This window comes from Polypterus senegalus, chromosome 2, assembly GCF_016835505.1.
Source record: "Polypterus senegalus isolate Bchr_013 chromosome 2, ASM1683550v1, whole genome shotgun sequence".
In the NCBI taxonomy this organism is placed as follows: domain Eukaryota; kingdom Metazoa; phylum Chordata; class Cladistia; order Polypteriformes; family Polypteridae; genus Polypterus; species Polypterus senegalus.
Genome location: NC_053155.1, coordinates 150,909,767 through 150,931,203, shown reverse-complemented (window position 1 = coordinate 150,931,203; position 21,437 = coordinate 150,909,767). Strand labels below are relative to the sequence as shown.

Below are 21,437 nucleotides of genomic sequence, written 5' to 3'. Positions count from 1 at the left end.
GTTTACAGCAGGATTGCCAAATATTGCACAAAATTGTATGATGTTGTAAACTGCATGCTTTTTCATTCTTTATTGCGTAGTACATATCACATACTAATGTAACTTTTTTAATTCCCTTTTTTACTTTTATTGCTACTGGGGAACAGGAACATATGAATTTTAATGTGCTGGTTTCACATGACAAATTAACTTTAATTAAATTTGAATTTGTAGTTGTTTTTTATAAACATGTCAAATAAAGTTGCTCAGTATCAATTTCTCCTTACCCAGGGGAAAAAAAAGAGGGATTCTAGCCAAGTGCCTATGGATGTTATGTCCCAGCATACCACTTCCTTTGCTCATTGCTAAATTATTTTAGCTGAATTCTGAATGGTTTTCTACAAAACCTATTAAATTGAAATTGCAGTGTGCCACAGATTAGCTATCTGGTAGAAAACCATCACAGAGCCATAGAGAGTCACAGTTTGTTCTAACAACTTCAGGCCAAAACCCGAAGTGTGACATGAGGATGCTCACTTGTGCCCTCCATACTAATTCACAGTGAACGAATTTAGGTTAACAAGTTAACTCAATACAGGTTTGGGATAAGGGAGGAAGCCAAGACCACTTTAACCCCTGTAGTATGGGAGAATATGTGAGATTTACATATACAGTATTTACATAGGAAACTGAATCCTGGTCCTTGTGGGCTCTGAGACAGATTAACTATTTACTATGCAACCATGCAACCTCTGATGCATGTCAAGTAAATAAATAGAACACAGTAGTTGAAATATTTAATTCATTCATTTTTTAATTCATTAAGCATGTTATGTTCCCAGCCTGACCAATTCCATTTTGACAGCAACCAAGAATTTTTGTTAACAGTGTAGGGAGAAAACAATTATGCAGCTTTTATTAAAAAGCTAAAATATCACCAAATTTCAATTAATTCTAATATAAAAAAGGTATGATAATTTCCCATTGATTTGGATATAATACATGAAATATTCATCTTTTGTATAATTACTAGGAGAGTTTTGGGGTGAATTCAGAGTATGTTTTAGAACGTATGTACAATGATCATCATACATACCTTATTCGGAAAGCCTGGTCCATCAAAGGGTATCTCTGGAAACACTGGAAGCTGGACACTGTTGTAAAAAATAGGATGATGGCAAAATTAGATGCCATTTTTAAAAATCATCTCCATCCTCTAAAGGAAGTGCTATACTGGATGTTCACATTTCTGCTCTAAATGACAGCATCTGAGCTATAAGCATTTCTCGCAGTTTATTTCCAAAAAAGATGGGCACAGCTTTCTCAGCTGGAGGAATATAATTACTCTTGTTTAGGTTTAGGCCAGTCCTCCAGCTGTAGACATATTGTGAACGCTGGAGTAACAGGAATATGTGCAGTAAAATCTGAAACTTTCCATTCAATTTTGAATTTTTAATAAAGCACTGAAAAATTAATCACATAAATTCAGATCAGCATGTAACAGCCCTAGCTGAAGGAAGCATTTAGGTAACTGGTTTTCACCTTTTCATGACCCTTGTCATAGTCATTAATATGCTGAACCTGGGTTTGAGCTTTTCTACTGCTCCATTGTGCAGATGGTCAAAAACAATTTTCTATGTACTGACGCATAATTCTTTCTACTAATGAGTGGTTATGTTTTCCATTTATAGCTGTGCACTGCTTTCAATTTGATTTTTGACATGCCTTTGACTTGCCTACTGTCACACCTGGAAGTACCCCTAGAAAGGAGATCACGGGACACCTGGAGCACTTCTGGATGCTGTATAAAAGCAGCTACCTCACTCCACACTGGGAGCTAGAATTAGGAAGTGGGAGGTACTATGCACTGTGCTTATTAATTGTCCTAGTGCTTTGTACTGTGCAGCAGTTGGGAAACAAAAGGGAAAGCATTTCCACACTTTAATAAAAGCCTTGTGTGTGCTGGACTTATGCCTGTGTCTGTTGCATCGGGTGTTGGGGAGCTGGCAAGTCGCCTGGTGGTCACACTGGCTATTTTTTGCCTTTTCCACTGCATGGGAGGAGCGCCTGTCTTATACTTTGGGAAAGCCATATTGTGAAGCTGATAGTGGGTACAAACACTTAGGAGGAATAATCGAATAGATATGATTACCAACTAGTAATATCATTGCATCCATAGTTAGGCATTACATTTATAATGTTTATATCACAATTAAGAGCAGTTAGTGGAGGTATGCAGAAAGTGTCATAGTAGCTCAGAGAAAATGTGTAACATTTGATTTTGGATAAACCTTTGTGTCATATCACACATACACACGCACACACACATATATATATATATATATATATATATATATATATATATATATATTTATTCACTGCATTCATAGTCTGAGTCCCGACCTGATTGTATGGGTGGTTAACTACCAGGTAACGCATATGGTTGGTCTGCCATTTGGCAAACACGGGGTCCTCTTTCACTTGCGAGAAGCAGATCATGGAATGTTGCATAGTTTACTGTCAAATAAAGCAAAGAGTATGCGACACGTGTTTCGCCTTTATTTGGGCTCATCACGCATACACGCTCCACTGCTCCCCTTGCAAGGATCAGACATCAGCATCAGAGACGAAGTCCCTTTACGCTGCGCCACGGCGTGTAGTTCGTTTATTTGACAGCCTGTAGATTGGAGTAATTACATTCATTCATTCACAAACCTGATTGTATGGGTGGTTACCTACCAGGAAACGCATGTGGTTGGGACACGTGTCGCGTACTCTTTGCTTTATTTGACAGTAAACTATGCTACTTAATTTATCAAAAGTGGCAGAGAACTGATGTGCAGAGAGACAGATTAAGAGTTTTATAAATCACCTCTACTATTATCCATTAACATAACTCCAGACCTTGAAATGCTCCCACTAGTGACAGCTGCTCCCCCATACCTGAAGAGAATGAGGGAAAGCATTTTTTCTCTTGACAGTAGACCATGACATGAGATTTGGAGGTGTTAATTCACAATCTGACCACATGACACTCAATAGATTTTTAAAATGCCTACTCACCAAAGTAATTCCTGTGCCTTGATAGTATTCCGTCTTTAAAAGTACAAACAGGTAAGGAGGCAAGGTGCACCCATCTACATAGGGCTTCTCCTATGGGAGAACTCCAAGTGGCAAAGAAAAACATAATGTTAACAAAAATGTACATGCCATCTCAGCTAGAGTTTGCCAGTAGGCATATGGAAGACGATAAACTCAGCTAGGAGAAGGTTATATGGTCTGATGAGCTTTTTGGCCATCAGACTATACCATGTTCAACATAAGCCAAACACTGTACATTATCAAATACACAATGGCCGTAAAGGTAGAACATGGTTAACAACAGCCATTAGGTACAATGTGAAATGTATGATGCCTTATTGGAATTAATGGTTGAATGTTGAATAGCCCTGAGTTACTGTGGGTGCTTGTATGCATTTATCCTATGATTGACTGGCATTTTATCTGGAGCTGAGTCCTGCTTTAAAAGAATAGGCTTCAGTTCCCCAACACACCACAATGGATGACCTACTTTTAGAAAATGGATAGGCATGTACATTAGAGGCACATTCGCTTCCTAACCATATCTGAGTAGTTAATACAGACATTTGTTTTAATTACTTCTGTAGTAAGGACTGCTGTTATTTGTAATTTTCATTTTGTTTATAGAGTATAATAGCAAATATTGTTGAGATGATAAATCTTGCGGTGAGGAAAGATGGACTTATTTGGCTTGCTGATGTTGAGAGAAAGGTAGAGAGTGACTGTGCGAGGTGTTGTTATTTGTTGTAAACTAAGTATCTCACAGAGATATGTGTGGCTGCTTACATGGGCACAGGAAGATCTAGTACTTAAACCACCAAAACCACAGACTACAAAAAAGAAAACGAGTTTTTTTGCTTACATTTATACTACATAGAGCAAAGCTGCTACCAACCTCAGTAACACTGAGTAAATTACTGAACACTTGAACATGGGCAGGTTATCCAGGTTGTCACTGCAAAATAGATCTTGCCCTTGGGTTAATATTTGTAATTGGGTAAATACATTAACAAAAATAAAATACCTGATTTAATATAAAAAAAACTTCCTCCAACTGTGATCCAAAAAGAGTAGGTGTGGAGAGTGGATGGAATAATAAATATGAGCAGAGCTACAGCATTGCTACATAACACTAGACTTCTTCCAAGGCAAATTCGGTCTTGGTAATAAAAAATATTTATTATTCTCTTCTATTTGTCAATGAATAATTAAGACAGGCTTGTGAGGCTTTGGGTTTAAGGGAATCATTGAACAGTATTGTGTAAACCTACAGTTTTCAGTAAAATTGCGGGTATGTGCAGCCCTTATAAAAAGGGTTATAAGTGGAATAAATATCACTATGTAAACATCCATATCTTTTTTGCTTGGTATATAAATTGTTATTCTTTGCTTCCCTGGTATACTTTGTGAAAATAATAAGGTTTACCTGTTTTTTTTTTTTTTTTTTTTTTTCAGATCTCTGGAATGTTTTACTTCTATAATATGTTTCAAATCCAGAATATAATTTTTATACCAAGCTGGCTGGCCCGAACCTCTTCATTCATTCTTGAACCACTTTTCTCATCTGCTGAACCAACCCATGAATCTTCTGTGGGCATGGGTGCCACATTGGACATTCAAAGACAGCAAAGGATGGATTTGCTTGACCAGCAAATGTTAATTTCACAGTTTTCTCAAGCAAGGAGAAGAGAAAGGCAGCAGGTAATTCCTACTATGTAGTTTGGAAAAATTTTGAAAATTTTGTTACAACTAAACAATGTTGAGGCCAGCTGTTATTTTAAAAATTAGTTATTCTGTGAGGGTACAGTAAAATAATTAAAGATGCATTTTCTGCCTCACTCCTCACTATCAGTGCAATGCGGCCACAGAGAGCTTAAACAACTCGGCACATCCACATAAAAAATAACAAGGGGTGAGTGAGCTATCTTGAAGGCTTTTACTGGACGTACTTCGTTGTAAACTGAAATATATACAGAAGAAACATACAGGCATTTACAGGTGTACAATCAAAGACAATAAATAATGATTTACAAAGCAATACATAGCAGACAGTGTACATTAAACAATAAAGCTTTAAAAGACACTTACAAGGTGAGTGATTTCCACGGTTGGATCAAGACAAAGAGAAGCGCGTAGACTGAGGTTCAAATTACTGCGTACCACAACAAACCAGACACGGGTTTATATACCCTAAGGATACGTTTTGGACGTGACCGAAACAAGAGGTAAAGGGGTACCTACGTGAGACACATGGGGTGTATTGTATTCAAATGTTTATTATGGGACCTACGTGGTTTGTGTGAGTTTCATAGACTTTTATAGCACCACTTTAAGTGTTGGACGTGACTGACTAGTGTGTTAATAAATGACAAGATGAAGGGGGAGCAAAGTTCAACAAATAACAGTCTCAGCTAACAAGATGTGGGGCAGAACACTCCCCGTCTAATATAATAACATTATATCACTAAACAGTACATAAAGGTAAACATTGTGTTAACTTATCCATTTTCTAGTAGAAAGATTTTTGTGATGCGCCTGATAGAGTTTCTGGAGATGCCTTGAGAGGCAGTCTTAACTTATATTTTTTGTTCTGTACCATCACTGCTAATTTATTGAGTGATAGTGGAATCTTCTTTAACAACACAATGTCTCCTATTTGTATATTTATGGATTGGTAAGCCCATTTGTGCCTGCTCTGCAAAGTGGATAGGTATTCAAGTCTCCAGCGTGTCCAGAATTCATTTGCCAAAGCTTGCACTTCTCTCAACTGGCTTTTAGAGATTCTCTGTGAAAACACCAAGAATTGCAGACAGTCTGATCCGTGGCAACATAGAGTCAAAAATTGTCCTCAGCACATCATTATGCTCAGACTTGATCAAAGGGGCCAATGGTGTTGGCTCCCCGCCATAAGTCACCCTTTCTCTAAAGAAAATGTGGTTGTAGCAAGGCGTGAAAAGTGAAGGTCGCCCATTTTCCAGCACACTTGTTTTGAAAGTACAAACTGCCAACTTGTAAGCATTTCCGAGGCAAACTTCGCCTACAAGAACCCAACCTAGGTCCAGTTTTTGAGCAAAGGGTGCATTATGAGGGCCATTAATTTGCTGCCTCACTTTGTGCACTCTGATCATGTCTCTTACAAGCAGTAGCAGAATATGGGCATTAGTATCCAATTCTGGAATGTGGCCTGCCACAGACTGTAAGTGAGGGTGGCGACGTGCTGCCTCTGGTGTTAGTATTTCAGAGCGAGTGTTCAAAATCTTGTTGCATTCGATAAGTGGAGGCAGGGCTATACTTACTCCTCTATTCACAGCCTCTATTTGGAAGCCAACTGCTTTCCTGCCAATTGTGTCCATAACTCCAGCATAGGTTCATAGAGAGTATGTGAATGGGCTACTCTTTACAAGAGGGGTCTTGATGTGATAATCAAGCAGTCCTGCTTGGTGGGGCAGTCTTGGGTAAATTGCACATGCTGACTGTGATGACATTCTTTGGACATCTTCACTTTCTCCTGCCTGCACCCTTGTAGAAAATGGGTGGTCACTTGAGACGCGTGAAGGACTCCTCAGCGTGACGTCCTGTTGTGCTGCAGGTGATGTTTCCATTTCTTTGTGAGTAGGTGAGTTAGGCTGAGTGGTGACAGCGTCAAGTGTAAGCCATACTGTCTGTTCCGGTATTAACTCTGCTGTCCTTTCCTCATGTGCTGATTGTGATGACACCCTTTGGATATCTTCACTTTCTCCAGCCTGCACCATTGTAGAAAATGGGTGGTCACCTGAGATGCGTGAAGGACTCCTCAGCATGACGTCCTGTTTTGCTGCAGGTGATTTTTCCACTTCTTTGTGAGTAGGTGAGTTTGGCTGAGAGGTGACAGCATCAAGTGTGAGCCATACCATCTGCTCCTGTAAATACTCTGCCGTCCTTCCCTCATGTGCTGACAGTGATGACACTCTTTGGACATCTTCACTTTTTCCTGCCTGCACCTTTGTAGAAAATGGGTGGTCACCTGAGATGCGTGAAGGACTCCTCAGCATGACGTCCTGTTGTGCAGCAGGTGATGTTTCCATTTATTTGCGTGTAGGTGAGTTAGGCTGAGGGGTGACAGCATCAAGAGTTACATACCCCGCTTCTGTTAACTTGAGATGAGCATCGGCGGCTGCGAATCTCATGATTTAGTTAATTGGTCGCAGCTGCTAGTATTTCAGCTTCAGCTACTCCGGCAGCAGCTTCCTTTTTGGACTGAAGAGCCTCTAGTGCTGCCTCCAATACAAGTCTCTCTGCCTCCATTCTTGCTCGTTCAGTTTTAATCGCAAGCTGTTTAATTGCGAAGGATGCACGTACACGCACAGCTTCAGCCAACGCATGAGCTTTGGCTGTGGAACGTTTTGCTGAGGTGTTGGAATAGCGCGTGTGTCTTGAATTGGCCTCAGAATTAGATTCTATTTTGTATACCTTCTCCACATCTGCGATAGTGGAGTTTGGGCTGTATAAGTTGAACCGAGTGCTTCTGTAGCCAGCTTCACCAACAGAAGACTGACGATTTCAGGCGATTCAGGAGAGGCAAAGTGAATAAAGCTGAAACGCTTAAGGCAATCAGATCTCAGTTCGGCTTCTGTTTGAACAGATTTTCTCGTTGTTTACAGCCACGAGAAACGGCAATCTATATTAAAAAGCAGAGCATGAACAGCCCTTACTGCGCTTCAACTTGTCAGTAGGTGGAGTCAGTTGATTTAAAAGATGCCACGGAGATGCTGCACACCGATTTGCGATGTGAATACTGTCTTTTAGCCAAGCTGCCTAAAGATTCTCCCTTTGATCCCTGGCACAAACGTCCCTTTACTTAGCAGGTGAGGAGCAATGTTCTGCGGTCTTTCCCACGCCGTGGAATTGCCCTTTTACTAAGTTGCCGTAGGAATCTTCTTTGATCCGAGTGGCCAGAACGTTCCTTAACTTAGCTGTCTTCTCGAGCCTCTTGCAGTCTGTCTCGCGACGTGGATTCGCCTTTTTACTTTTCTGCCTCACTCCGCACTGTCTGTGCAATGCGGCCGCAGGGAGCTTAAACAACTCAGCACATCCACATAAAAAACGACATGGGTGTGAGTTTTCTTGAAGGCTTTTACTGGACGTACCTCGTTGTAAACTGAAATATATACAAAAGAAACATACAGGTATATACAGGTGTACAATCAAATACAATAAAGAATGATTTACGAAGCAATACATAACAGACAGTAAAGGTGAGTGATTTCCACGGTTGGATCAAGACAAAGAGAAGCGCATAGACAGAGGTTCAAATTGCTGCATACCACAACTAACCAAACCCAGGGGTTTATATACCCTAAGGATACGTTTTGGACGTGACTGAAACAAGAGATAAAGGGGTGCCTACGTGAGAAACATGGGGTGTATTGTATTCAAATGTTTATTATGGGACCTACGTGGTTTACGTGAGTTTCATAGACTTTTATAGCACAATTTTGAGTGTTGGATGGGACTGACTGGTGTGTTAATAAATGACAAGATGAAGGGGGAGCGCAGTTCAACAAATAATAGTCTCAACTAACAAGATGTGGGGCAGAACATTGCATGATTTTCTCATGACACTTTGTTAAAGCATGTTTTTGTATTGAAAACTGATAACACAGAATCTTTAAAAATGGCCAGTAGTTTTCATGTTATATTTCTTTAAATAGACAATGAAGGTTGCATAGCTATTTACAAAAATGGTTTGAACACTTAAAAGTGTAGCAGTATAACAAAATAGGTTTTGATGTGAGAACTTTAGAATTGGTTATGTATTAAGAAAGGCTGAATCATGCTACATCAGTTGAGCACCACAAGGAGAGGATGGCTGGTCAGCTGAAAACAATGTCATAAGCTCAGATAAGGAAATTAATGTGAAAGGTAGTGTATTATTGATAATGCAAACAAGATATCCGTGAGAATTTAATACATATCTAATGTAAAAATCGCTGTTGTACATCACAGTTATACAATTACAGTGGTGTGAAAAACTATTTGCCCCCTTCCTGATTTCTTATTCTTTTACATGTTTGTCACACAAAATGTTTCTGATCATCAAACACATTTAACCATTAGTCAAATATAACACAAGTAAACACAAAATGCAGTTTTTAAATGATGGCTTTTATTAGCTAGGGAGAAAAAAAATCCAAACCTACATGGCCCTGTGTGAAAAAGTAATTGCCCCCTGAACCTAATAACTGGTTGGGCCACCCTTAGCAGCAATAACTGCAATCAAGTGTTTGCGATAACTTGCAATGAGTCTTTTACAGCGCCCCTGAGGAATTTTGGCCCACTCATCTTTGCAGAATTGTTGTAATTCAGCTTTATTTGAGGGTTTTCTAGCATTTTATATTTAGAACTTCAGTAGTATTGCAGAAATTGTCTTCTGCTGTTGAATTTCTTTAATTCAATGTGGTATCTTAGATGAGAGATTTGATAAATGCTTCTTTGGATGGATTTTGGGCTCCTGATAGCTCTATAGCAGTGTTCCCCAACCTTTTTGACACCAAGGACCGCTCTACTAGAAGTACATTTTTCCAGGGACCGGTTAGGGTTTAGGGGCAGGTTCATAGGGCAGTTTTATACATAATTTACATTACATTTCTATTATTATTAAGTTGTAATATTGTAATAGAAATTATACAGCTTGCCATAATGCAGAATCAGTGGGAGCCCTGAAGTTGTTTTCCTGCAACCAGAAGATTCCCATCTGGGGACGATGGAAGGCAGTGACACGTGAAGTGTGTTGCTTATGTTCAGTCTACTCCATAATCTCGTGTTGGTTGCTGTCACTGCAGAAAACCCTGCCTCACAAAAATAGGATGATGAAAATGAAAGCAGCTTCAATAGTTTCTTTCGTGTTAATTTTAATCTTCTCCTGCCTACAAGTTATGCTGATGAGAAATTTTTCTCAGCATTTCCTTGCGATAATACACTTTCAGGGTGCGAATGATGCCCAAACCCAATGGCTGAAGCACTGCTGTGCAATTGGGCGGGAGGAATTCAACACAAATATTATCTGAATATGGGAGTATGTTGTGGGCAGCACAGTTATCAATCAGAAGCCAAATAATCTTCTTCTTCTTCATATTATGAGGTTTCTGAACTATTTTGGGATTCCCCCCCACCCAACGGGAACGTCACACTGAAGTGCATCCCGAAGCGCGATTGCAGCATCTGTGTAAGATTGTTTGTCCATTGCCGGGGCAGGGAAAAAGCAGGCTCACAGCATGTTGTCCTGTTGACGGAGGTCCCAAGAGAGTTTAAAAACCACACATTTTCTTGAATGACTGCCGCATTAATAGGAATGTTTATTGAAGGAGCATCACTGAACCACATAAAAATGGCTTTTTTGCCGTCTTCAAATGCAACAGTTCGCATACATTTGTAACCCGAGATTTTTCTTCTTTTTTGCATATAACAAAGACATATGCATTGCATTTGTCATTCAAACAGATTGCACATCACAAACATTAACACTATTAGCGTTTTTTCGTGTCTGCCGTTTCTATAGAAGGGTGACAATGAGTTAAATTCCTATGGATGTTTTTCAAATGTTCACGAGCAATAAGCAAAAGGTGTCACTGAAAACCACAGAAAACAAAAAACAGCAAAAAAAAAACAGTACAAGGAAAGTTTGAAGAAGGAACATTTTTTTACAATGTTTCTGTTTGGGGATTGTTGTGCAAATGTGCACAACTGAGCTGCAACCACAGAACTAACTGCTCTGTGGATGATTCATTCAAGCATTTCAAGGTCACTTCGTTGTAATGAAAGTACATAGACTCATGTCATATAGGGAAACTGTCAGAAACATAAAAATACTTCGTTGTAATACTTTCTCACCTCAGTCTCTCTCCTCTTTCTGCTCCGCTGCAAAGCCCTGCCCGCCTAGTGTTCTGAAAAGTGTCCTCAGTGAAGGGGGCAGTCTTTTTGCTGTAGCCCTTCAATGAGTGAGTCTTGCGGTCCGGCTGTCAGACAGCCGCGGACCGGTAGTAGGCTGCGGACTGGGGACCCCTGCTCTATAGCATATAATTAGTAGAAACCTGGCGGCTTAATTTACTCACTTATTAATAGTTGCATAAGTACCTATAATGCAGTATATTTTCAGATAATCAGACAGCTATATTGCTGAGGATGTGTATATGTAAGATTGTAGTCCTGAAACAAATGGCATCTGTCATGCAATTTTCTTAGCATATTCTATATTATGAAAACACTGACAGAACTTAGTGAATATTTGTGAATATCATCTCTTTGATGATACCTATGTACATCCGAAGACTGACAGGCTGCTTAGAGACTATGTCATATTGCACAACTTTTCCAGCAATTTTCAGTAGCCTTTATTTATTTAATTTTGTTGAGATGAAGCAGTCACCTAATGTGACAAACCCAACAACTCATTTCCAACTAGATTGCGACTTCATCCGGTAAAATCAGGCAGGTTTGTTTTTTCCTTTAGTTGTAGGGACGGGCTCACTGTGTGCATGAGAGCTGACAACCAATTAATGCTCATCTGGTAGTACAGTACAGATCTCACAAATAGAAGAGAAGCTTGAATGTTTGATGTATAATATTTTATGTAACACAACCTAATGGAAAAAAAGAAAAAGGGCCTGGAATGAGGCTAAACTAACAGTAGCAGTTATAACTTCATACAGAACTGCCCTCATAAGGCCAGACGTTATTAGGTGTAGGAAAAGGAAGCAGGAATGACTGTACTGGTAGGTCAGCAATCAGATTGTAAATGTGACATAGACATTTGTTTTCAGTCATTTAAATTGACATGATCTTGTGACAAGATGAGCAACTACAGCTGGCAGATCTGACAAACACAATGAACAGAAGCTGCATAATGTCACATTGGCTAAAGATGAAACAAGATAACTGTGTTGAATCTGGAACTGTAGTTTTACAACAATATATGACCTCCAAAATTTTCCGAGAGCCATTCTTTTAAACTCTAGCCCAGTACATGTCAAGTATACATATTCCGCTTGATCAATATTTGCTTTATTAACAGAAGTTAATTTAATAGTTTTTTCTCAATTGCTTAAATGCATTTCCAAAATGCTAATATCTTTCTTAAAATCCAAAGTGCATTTCCCTAGTAAGTAAAAGTAGAAATCACAACTCTTTATCACTAGTGCAAAGGAAACAAAAGTACTTAAAACAATAACAACATGTACCAAAACACACAAAGTAAGTTATCCTTATAATACTATCACCATAAAGGAGGCAGTATTTAGTAGTGCATATGTAAACCTCTCACAAATGTTAGGTACTTGAAAAAAAACTGGCAAACCACTTCTAGTATTGTTAATAAAAGATAGTACTGAAATATGCAACAAAATGTCACTATACATTCAAAAATAACTTCAAAATTAAAACACGAAACAAAATCAGTTCATTACAATGTAACAAAAAAGCAAAATATTACTAAACATACAATGATATCCTGTATGTTCTTGAAAGTTGATTCTGATCATCTGGACATAGTTTTTTTTTTCCGATACATTTCATCACTCATCAAGTGACTTCCTCAGTCTCAGTTGACTGCAGGTTTCTCCAACCTTATAAACAGTGCCTTGGCCTAATGACCAAACTAGCGCCATTGACTAACAATGGGCCGTGTGATCAATGATATGAAAATTGTCCATTGATCAATGGTCATGAGTACCATTCACTGACAGTTGGGGAATGGCTGCAATCATCGCATTGTAAGATGGTGAAAAATGTACCCTTAGGCCCCCTCCTCAAGTCAGAGATGGTCGTTCCTTTTTCACGTAAATGGCTTCTTTGATTCCTCGCTCAAACCAGCTTTTCTTCCTGTCCAGGATGTTCACATCTTCATCACTGAAAGAATGACCACTGTCCTGTAGATATAAACAGAGTGCGGAGTCCTGGCCTGACGAAGTAGCTCTTCTGTGTTGTGCCATCTGCTTCTTCAGTGGTTGTTTGGTTTCCCCGATGCATGATTCACGGCAATTCTCTTGGCACTTAACTGCGTAAACTATATTACTCTGCCTGTGCTGGTGCACCGGATCCTTGGGGTGAACCAATTTTTGCCGTATCGTGTTTTGGGGTTTGAAAGCCACCGAGACCTGGGGCCTCATGTATAAATGGTGCGTTCACAGAAAAATGTTGCGTATGAACGTTTCCACATTCAAATTGCGATGTATAAAACCTAAACTTGGTGTAAAGCTACGCACATTTCCACGGTAGCTCATACCCTGGCATACGTAAGTTCTCCTCTCTGTTTTGCAGACTGGCGACACCCAGCGTCAAAGCTGTGCTACTGTTCCAGTGTGGTTTTCCCTTTCTTTTTTAGATCCACATCCCTGATGAGGCTTTATAAATACACTGAAATTAACCACATATTGTTTATTAGTTTAATGCATCTGATTGTAATTAACCTGTAACAATATAGTGGTCCACAGAATGGTCAAACTATTCTAAACACAATAGCTGAGTATTTATATCACTGTATCTGAGTGGGGAATCACAGCTGTACAGCAGCTGACTGGAAAGAGAATTATCGGTATACAGCAACAAGCACATGCTGTCTTTTGAACTGCTCTCATACGGCAAATGCTTCAGAGTCTTTCATCGCGGTTCAGAAACAGTTTCATCCCAAGAACTATACATTAAACGCACTCAATCAGTCCATCAAGTGCTCCTTGTAGAACTGTTTGTACTTATAAGTACAATTACCTCACTGTAAACTTGTGATACAGTTATAATATTGCATAACCTGAGCCACTTTATAAAGTGCGTGTTTATATATGATGACGATATCACTTTTAAGATGAAATGCAGCAAAATATGTTTATTATATTATACAGATAAACTTGTGTTCCTATGTTTAATAACATGCTTTAACTCCTATCATCATGAAAATGATATCAAGTATACATCTCAGTATTTTAATTATTCACAGAGCTGTAATATCACGAATGTAATGGATTCTGTGTCCTGTCGGAGGAAGAGAAAGCCGGTTTAAGAAGCACATATTGATTCACACATATAGAGCACATAGAAGATCAAATACAAATAAAGCATTTAATGTGCTACTTTAGTTACGATGGGATTTGAGAAACTAGTAAATTAAACAATTTTAAGATTAAGTTTATGATGTTCCACTTTAATGACAAAATAAACTACGTGATTAAAGTTGATATTTCGTGCTTTTTTTTCTACTGTGTGTATCTATTTTTTTCTACTTATCCTAATAAGATTTCATATGACACTCAGATGGTGGGCTACGACTCGCCTTTTCACGGCGACTTTGATATCTGACAACTTTTTTATTTCGGGAACTGTGCAACTTTGTGAACTTAAGCTTTCGAATTTCTCTGAAATTCTATGTCATCAATCAACTTCCTTTTGTTGTTTATACCACTGTTTAAACCAACAAATAGGACATTTATCCTTGCCTCCACTTGGTATTTGCTGAAATTCTTCTATTTCCCCCATGCTTTTTCCACTGCCTTTTCACAGAACGCTGAGCTTAAGGGCTATTTATATTGATTTGCATTTCAAAGAGGCATAATTCTGGGAGGAGAAAGGCTGGGACAGCAGGCGTGTACACGTGCATAACTTTTACGCTGACCGGGATTTATGTAGCAGAAGAATGTGGAAGTTGGCTTTCGCACAGATTTATGCATCTGGATTTTTTTGTGCGTAAAGCACAATTCCACTTTTGTTTGTACGTAATGTTATAGTGTGAATTCTTTGCACAGCGTTATGCATGAGGTCCCTGGTGTTTTGAAAAATGCGTCTCAGCTGTTCCGATACTCCTCTAACACATAAGGGATCACCAAAGGTCTTCGCTTAGGTAGCGGATGTCCTTCCTCTCCCCTGGATTGCTTAGAGCATTCTTTAGGTGTCTTCCCTGCTTTGACAAAAGTCCAGCTGGGATGACCACATTTACTTATGGCCTTATTGATATGATGTTCTTCTGCTTCCCTGGCTGCTGTGTCTGTGGGTATGGTGTTTGCTCTGTGTTGTAGAGTCCTGATGACACCTATTTTGTGCTGTAGCGGATGGGGAGAGTCAAACCTTAAATACTGATCCGTATGCGTTGGTTTACTGTACACATCAACTTTCAAATGTCCCCCATTGCTGATGGAAATTTCACAATCTAAGAAAGCTAGCCTGTCACATTTCATGCCCTCCCCTGTGAACTGGATGTCTTTGCTGCTTGAGACAATCTATCACCTTTTTCCTGTAACCACTACCTGGATCTCGTTTTAGGAGTTGATAAATGTTTTTGTCATTAAGCAGAGACAAGATTTTCCCATGATAGTCCGTCTGGTTTAACACCACTGTGCACCTCCCCTTATTTGGCTGAAGGGTGATGATGTTGTCATCCTTACTAAGTGCTATGAGAGCCTTCCTCTCCTCAGTTCTGATATTGGGTGCAGGGGGCTTAGCATTGCTGAGACATGCTGAAAATTGTATCCGCAGTACCTTGGCCTAATGTTAGTCAATGGTGCTAGTTCGGTCATTAGGCCAAGGTACTGTTTATAAGGTTGGAGAAACCTGTAGTCAACTGAGACTGAGGAGGTCACCTGGATGAGTGATAAAACATATCCAAAAAAAAAAACTATGTCCAGATGAACAGAATCAACTTTCTAGAATTTCCTTACCTGAATTCTTGAGCATGATGATGATCTCCTGTATGGTAAATACAATGTAGCCCTCATTTCAAACCCTCTTGTTATCCAGTTTCTCCTCTCAGTTTGGCCAGAACACTTCGTCAACATCAGATCTGACACCCTCCAAGGCAAAGGGGGGAAAACTTTCCTGAACGCTTCATTCACTCCTGACATGCCTCCATACTACATATTTTTGTAAGTAGTATACATTGTCTCCAGTAGAGACTTGTGGTCAATGGGCCAGTTGTCATATATGTATGCCACCTCCGTGCTGAGAAGAATTCCTTAATTGAATTGGGTAAGGTTGAATAGGGTGCTAACGAACTCCACTGGCATGTGTTGGTGAGCTGCAAACCATTCTCTGACAAGACTGTAGTGATGAAAACTGACATTGCCCCAAAATAACTGCATATTGTGGCATGTCAGGTCACAACACTCCAGTCTCATTCCCAGGTATAAGAGCATAATTAAGCCCCCAAAGAAATATGGGAGATAAGATGTGTTATAGGGTCCCATGGTGGGAATATGGTAGATTACACCATCCTCTGATACAACATCACATGGTTATGTTATCACTAGTGTTCCCTCTAAGCTGAGCGCATGAGCGATCGCTCACACAAATTCAGAGCATTGCTCATGCTTCCCGCACGATCGCTCATTCCGACAGCGTCGCTCGTACTTATCGTGAAAATTGGTGCTCATAAATTTTTGGCTTAAACAAAATGACGCTCATAAACAATGTTTTTTGCTCACTATATGCTACTCCTTAGAGGGAACATTGGTTACCACCATGCTGATCAAGCACATCCACTGCGGCTCAATGGCCTATTATTTTTCTGCCGCATTACCTGACTTTGTTCAGATTGAATCCTGCATCATTCATACACACAAATATGTATGTGGTGTCACTTTCCTCTAGATCCATCACCCTTTGCAAAGCAAATATTAGTAAGTTATGTCAAGCTACATGTGAACCTAAAAATGGTGTAACACACTGCTCAAAGAAAAGATTTCAAAAACAATTCCATATATTATATTGCATGATCTCAAATTACATTGACATTTTGAAAGGGAAAAATTTCAGTAGTCAATGTAAATTGCCTTTTGATCTTGGCCTGCTCACACTGATCATAGGGAAACTCGGAAGTATCTGGTTAGCATCCTAATAATACCATCCCATACAGAAGGCACTTCCATTTCAATCACTTGTGCTGTGTACTGAGGTCAGTTTTGTTAACAGGATCAACTATCAGATGTGTAAAATACAAAAAATACTGTTTACAAAATATACATGTTGAAGTAACCTCACTTAAGCTAAATCTGAAAAAAAAACTAATCAGTTATTGAAATTGTACAGAATGTATCTCTAAATGTTTTAAGGATATATGACATGCACGAGAGAGAGTTGCTTTGGAAAGGACGGATGAGAGTATCTGTTGATCCATCTATCCTCTAAACCTGCTTATCCAGGGCAGAGCAACAATCTTGCATCACCAAGTCACCTAATCTGTATATCTGTGGATTGTGGCAGAAAACAGGAGCAAACCCACATGGACAAACTTGCAAAATATGCATAGAGCATCTGTAGCGTAACCCACGTACCCTTTACTCTAAGACAGCTGTGTTACAACTGCAACATGAGTGTTTATTATCAGTCATCAACAACAACAACATTTATTTATATAGCACATTTTCATACAAACAGTAGCTCAAAGTGCTTTACATAATAAAGAATAGAAAAATAAAAGACACAGTAAGAAAATGAAATCAAGTCAACATTAATTAACATAGAATAATAGTAAGTTCCAATGGCCAGGGTGGACAGAAAAAACAAAAAAAAACTCTAGATGGCTGGAGAAAAAAATAAGATCTGTAGGGATTCCAGACCATTAGACTTCCCAGTCCCCTCTGGGCATTCTACCTAACATAAATGAAACAGTCCTCTTTGGATTTAGGGTTCTCACGGAAGGACTTGAAAATGATGGTCACGTAGACTTCTGCCTTTTAATCCATCCATCATTGTTGGAGCATCATGATGCTTTGAGTAGGTGGAGGTGGCGCAGGCAACCACCACAAAGAAACCGGAAAAAGAAACAGAAGAGAGTAGGGGTCATATTTTACTAAATATTATATTTCTAAGGAAAACATTAAATGTACTTTTGTTTCTTCTTTTTTGAATAAAAACAGGGTTTAAGTTTGGCATGTGTGATTTTACTTAACTTTTTAACTTGTTAAGCCCAAAAACAAGCTTTGACAACACACCTGTTAGCTTTCTTGTTGTCCTATATAGGGCTGTGTCGGAAAATGTTTACATAGCTAATTCTGTGATAATTTGCCTATTCAATCCTACAAAAGGCTATATAAATATATAAATCAAACCATTTTAGTGTGATAATGCTAATCTTTGGGGAAACTGTGGTCTGTAATTTAAATTAAATTTAAATTAAATCTATCCATCCTTTTTTAAACCCTGTTCTTTTTCCTAGAGGGTCATATGTAGTCAGACTCTGCCAGAGCAGAATTCTTCAATAGTTTTATGTAATTCTTTATGTATGTCATTGAGATGTGGGAGGAAGCCATACAGCTAGGTCTTTACACACAGTGGTCAAACTGGAAATTTACTCTAGATTTTCCCAAAAATGGTGCTTTTGTTGTACATAAATGAAGAACAAAGCTATTTATATATTTCTGGTTTAGATTCAAATTTCCAAGTGTGGTTTAATTACCTATCTCTCTTTCTATGTCTCTGTCTTGAATTTTAGCCTTCATTAATGGCAAATGTTCTTGTATTGTAGGCATTGTGGCCTTTTGGCTAATAGCTGGACTGAACACTCTAGGCTTCTGGTTCTGTTTCATCCACTGGCTCAGTGTATGATACCTAAGAAAAGCACTTTTACCTGTGTATGACCCATAGTTATACAAGTTACCTTTATGTACAAAAAATCTTACTTTGAAATGGTGATTACAGTAAATGGTTGTATACAACATCACTTCTTTGTATTTTAGAATTGCATTTCTCAATGGATGTGTAGACCTATTCATCAATTTACTAACTTACTGATTCCAATTCAGGGTCTCAATAACGTCAAGCGCAAAGCAGTAATATATTGTACAGGAGTGCCAGTCCATCAAAGGGCAAACAGTTGGACTCACTCACACCAGTCAATTCTGAGTCCCTGAACCATAGTAGCATGTAAGTTTTAGAAATGTAGGAGCAAAACTGAAGTACATGCAGCTATGGAGACAACATGCAAACCCAATACAGACAGTGTTCAGGCTAAGATTTAAACCTAAACCCATGGAGCCATGAGGCAACAGTCATGATCACTGCACAAATGTACCTCTATTTTCATTTAACAAAATCAATTACAGTCTCATACTCTTCACTCTCTTGCTTTATTTATGTGTTACTTGTACAATATCCTGGTAGAATAAGCATAAAACTAAGAGGCGTTTTAACATATATATGTTTTCTTATTGCAATTAGAAAAAAAATTACTGTCTGAATTATAAAAAATACATTGTATAAAATAAATATCTAAATAAGAAATAAATATATCAAACATCCTCTAGTTTTTTATGGTTAGTTTGATTGTATTCAGTGTATTTGCATTAGCTTCTTTTTTTTTTAACCTGAAGACCAGTTTAGGTTTCTTTTGTGTTTTGTTATTCAAACTATATGTGGAAGGATACCTCCTTTAAGCTAAACAGGAAGGAGTATAATTAAAACTACAATAGCACAAGTATCAAATATTTTTAACAAAGCACCTTTAACATATTTTATTCTGTAGATTACAATTTCTTTATTTTTACAATATACAGTATACTTTATATTGTGTTCCTGTTTAAAGAAGTATAAAACATAGCAGAAAACTACAAAACCCTAAAAGTTGCAAATGCATACAGTATACTCATATGTTCAGATTTAAAAGTACTAATGCATATATAGCAGTGTATGCTTTTATGTTGACTATTACCAGTGGAAGAAATTTGAAAACATTTTGTTGGAAACGAGTTTAAATTAGGAGCTATAAAATAATGGCTAATTTGCAACATTTTATAGAAAATGTGGTTTCTAATGTGGAAAGAACATCCATCCAACCTAATCACTCAGCCATCTAATCCTGTTTAGGGTTGTTTGGGCCTGAGCCTCCTCTAGCAGCATTATACACAAGTCACAAACCAAGCATGGATGGGGTGCTAGTCTTTCACAATGCACTCACGTTTGAATGATCATTTAGGAATCACAAAAAATTAACATGGAGAAAGAAAATAAAAATCAATAAATGAATAGCTTGTATTGGCCTCCTTCTCAATATCACTGCCTCTACATTAATAGTAGATTAGTGTCTTCACTTAATCACTATGGTATATATATTGACTCAGATCAATGCATGGGCAGGTTTTTCATTTTTGTAGTTGGTAACCTTTTAGCATAACCTGTGTGAAAACACTTTTCATTCATCTCAAAGCACCTTTTCCAGGTAATCTTTGACCTGTTCAAGGAAGGGTTAGAAATAATGATTTATGTTTTTTTCTCTCTGTTACTCTAGTCTTTTGCTTGTATGTTATACAAATGTGAATTCCTTTCTTCTACTTCATTTCTGAACTACTGCTATTGAGTGAATTGCAGTGATTACAGAAATACTTTTTCTCCGTTTACAACTCTTTTACTATAACCATTCATTTTTCACACCTTTTTATCTCAGTTAAGGGAGTCCATCCTTGAAGAAGAGTTTGCAAAGCAAGAACTCCCAATGCTGCAAATGAACAAATGGTTACACTGAGGTAGTGTAACACCTCCAAACTACCTGATTTCTTTGAAATTAGGAAGGAAATTAAAGCTGCTGATTTAAACCTATGAAATGTGAACCTACATATGAAAGTGCAACTGTCAAAATTTGACCACAGAATACATGTGGATTTGCTGCATGTTGTAAGTTTTTTTATATTGATTTCAGAAGTCTTTAACAATATCTACAGAAACTAGTCTTTTTATTATTTATTCATCACTGCTGCATGGAGCCCTGCAGGGACATGCTGTAACGTTTTATTTTTTCTGGAAAATCTGGTGTGCACAACATACTATCTCCTGATCACCACTTACTTTCATGTGCATACCCACATACTATAGCCTTCATACCAGATACTTTTTAAGGTCTTGTCAAACCAGCTAATATTACATGTGCGCTGCATGCATTGAGATGAACGCCAAATACCATCACATGCGATGATACTTAATTTTCTGTAAACAGAACATTTAGCTTAACAGTTTCTACATAAATGGATAAGTTTATGATAGTAGGAGTATACATTCAAACCAAGGACATTGGATCCGTGAAGCAGTAGAGCTAATCAGTACTGTGTAGTAAAATGTAATTAAATCAGTTAGCTAACTACTCACAGATACTTACTATGGGAGGAATTTTCTGCAGAAAATGAAATGAAAATTTAAATTATAAAATGAAAATGTAATGTCTCTTTTGCAATTTAATTTTCAGTCTACGTGTAATAATGGTGCAAAATTAAAAATAAAATGAAATAGCACCATTTACAATTTAATTTTCAAAGTCTACATGCAAGAATTCAGTGAGCAGCAGGTGGCACCAGTGCTTATTTACGCAACCTGCTTTTCATTCACAAAACTTATGAGTGCACTTTATTTTTCGCATTTGGGTTGTAAGTAAATTT

At 38.2% G+C, this 21,437-nt stretch overlaps 1 protein-coding gene across 1 annotated transcript in view; it reads left to right on the top strand.

Moving 5' to 3' along the window:
• The window catches only part of ubac2 (UBA domain containing 2), a 311,947-nt gene that overhangs the window by 260,533 nt on the left and 29,977 nt on the right, over positions 1-21,437 (top strand). The window contains exon 7 of the mRNA XM_039744818.1: positions 4,516-4,761. Coding sequence (XP_039600752.1) covers positions 4,516-4,761 — 246 coding nt within the window. The remainder of the gene's footprint in view (positions 1-4,515; positions 4,762-21,437) is intronic.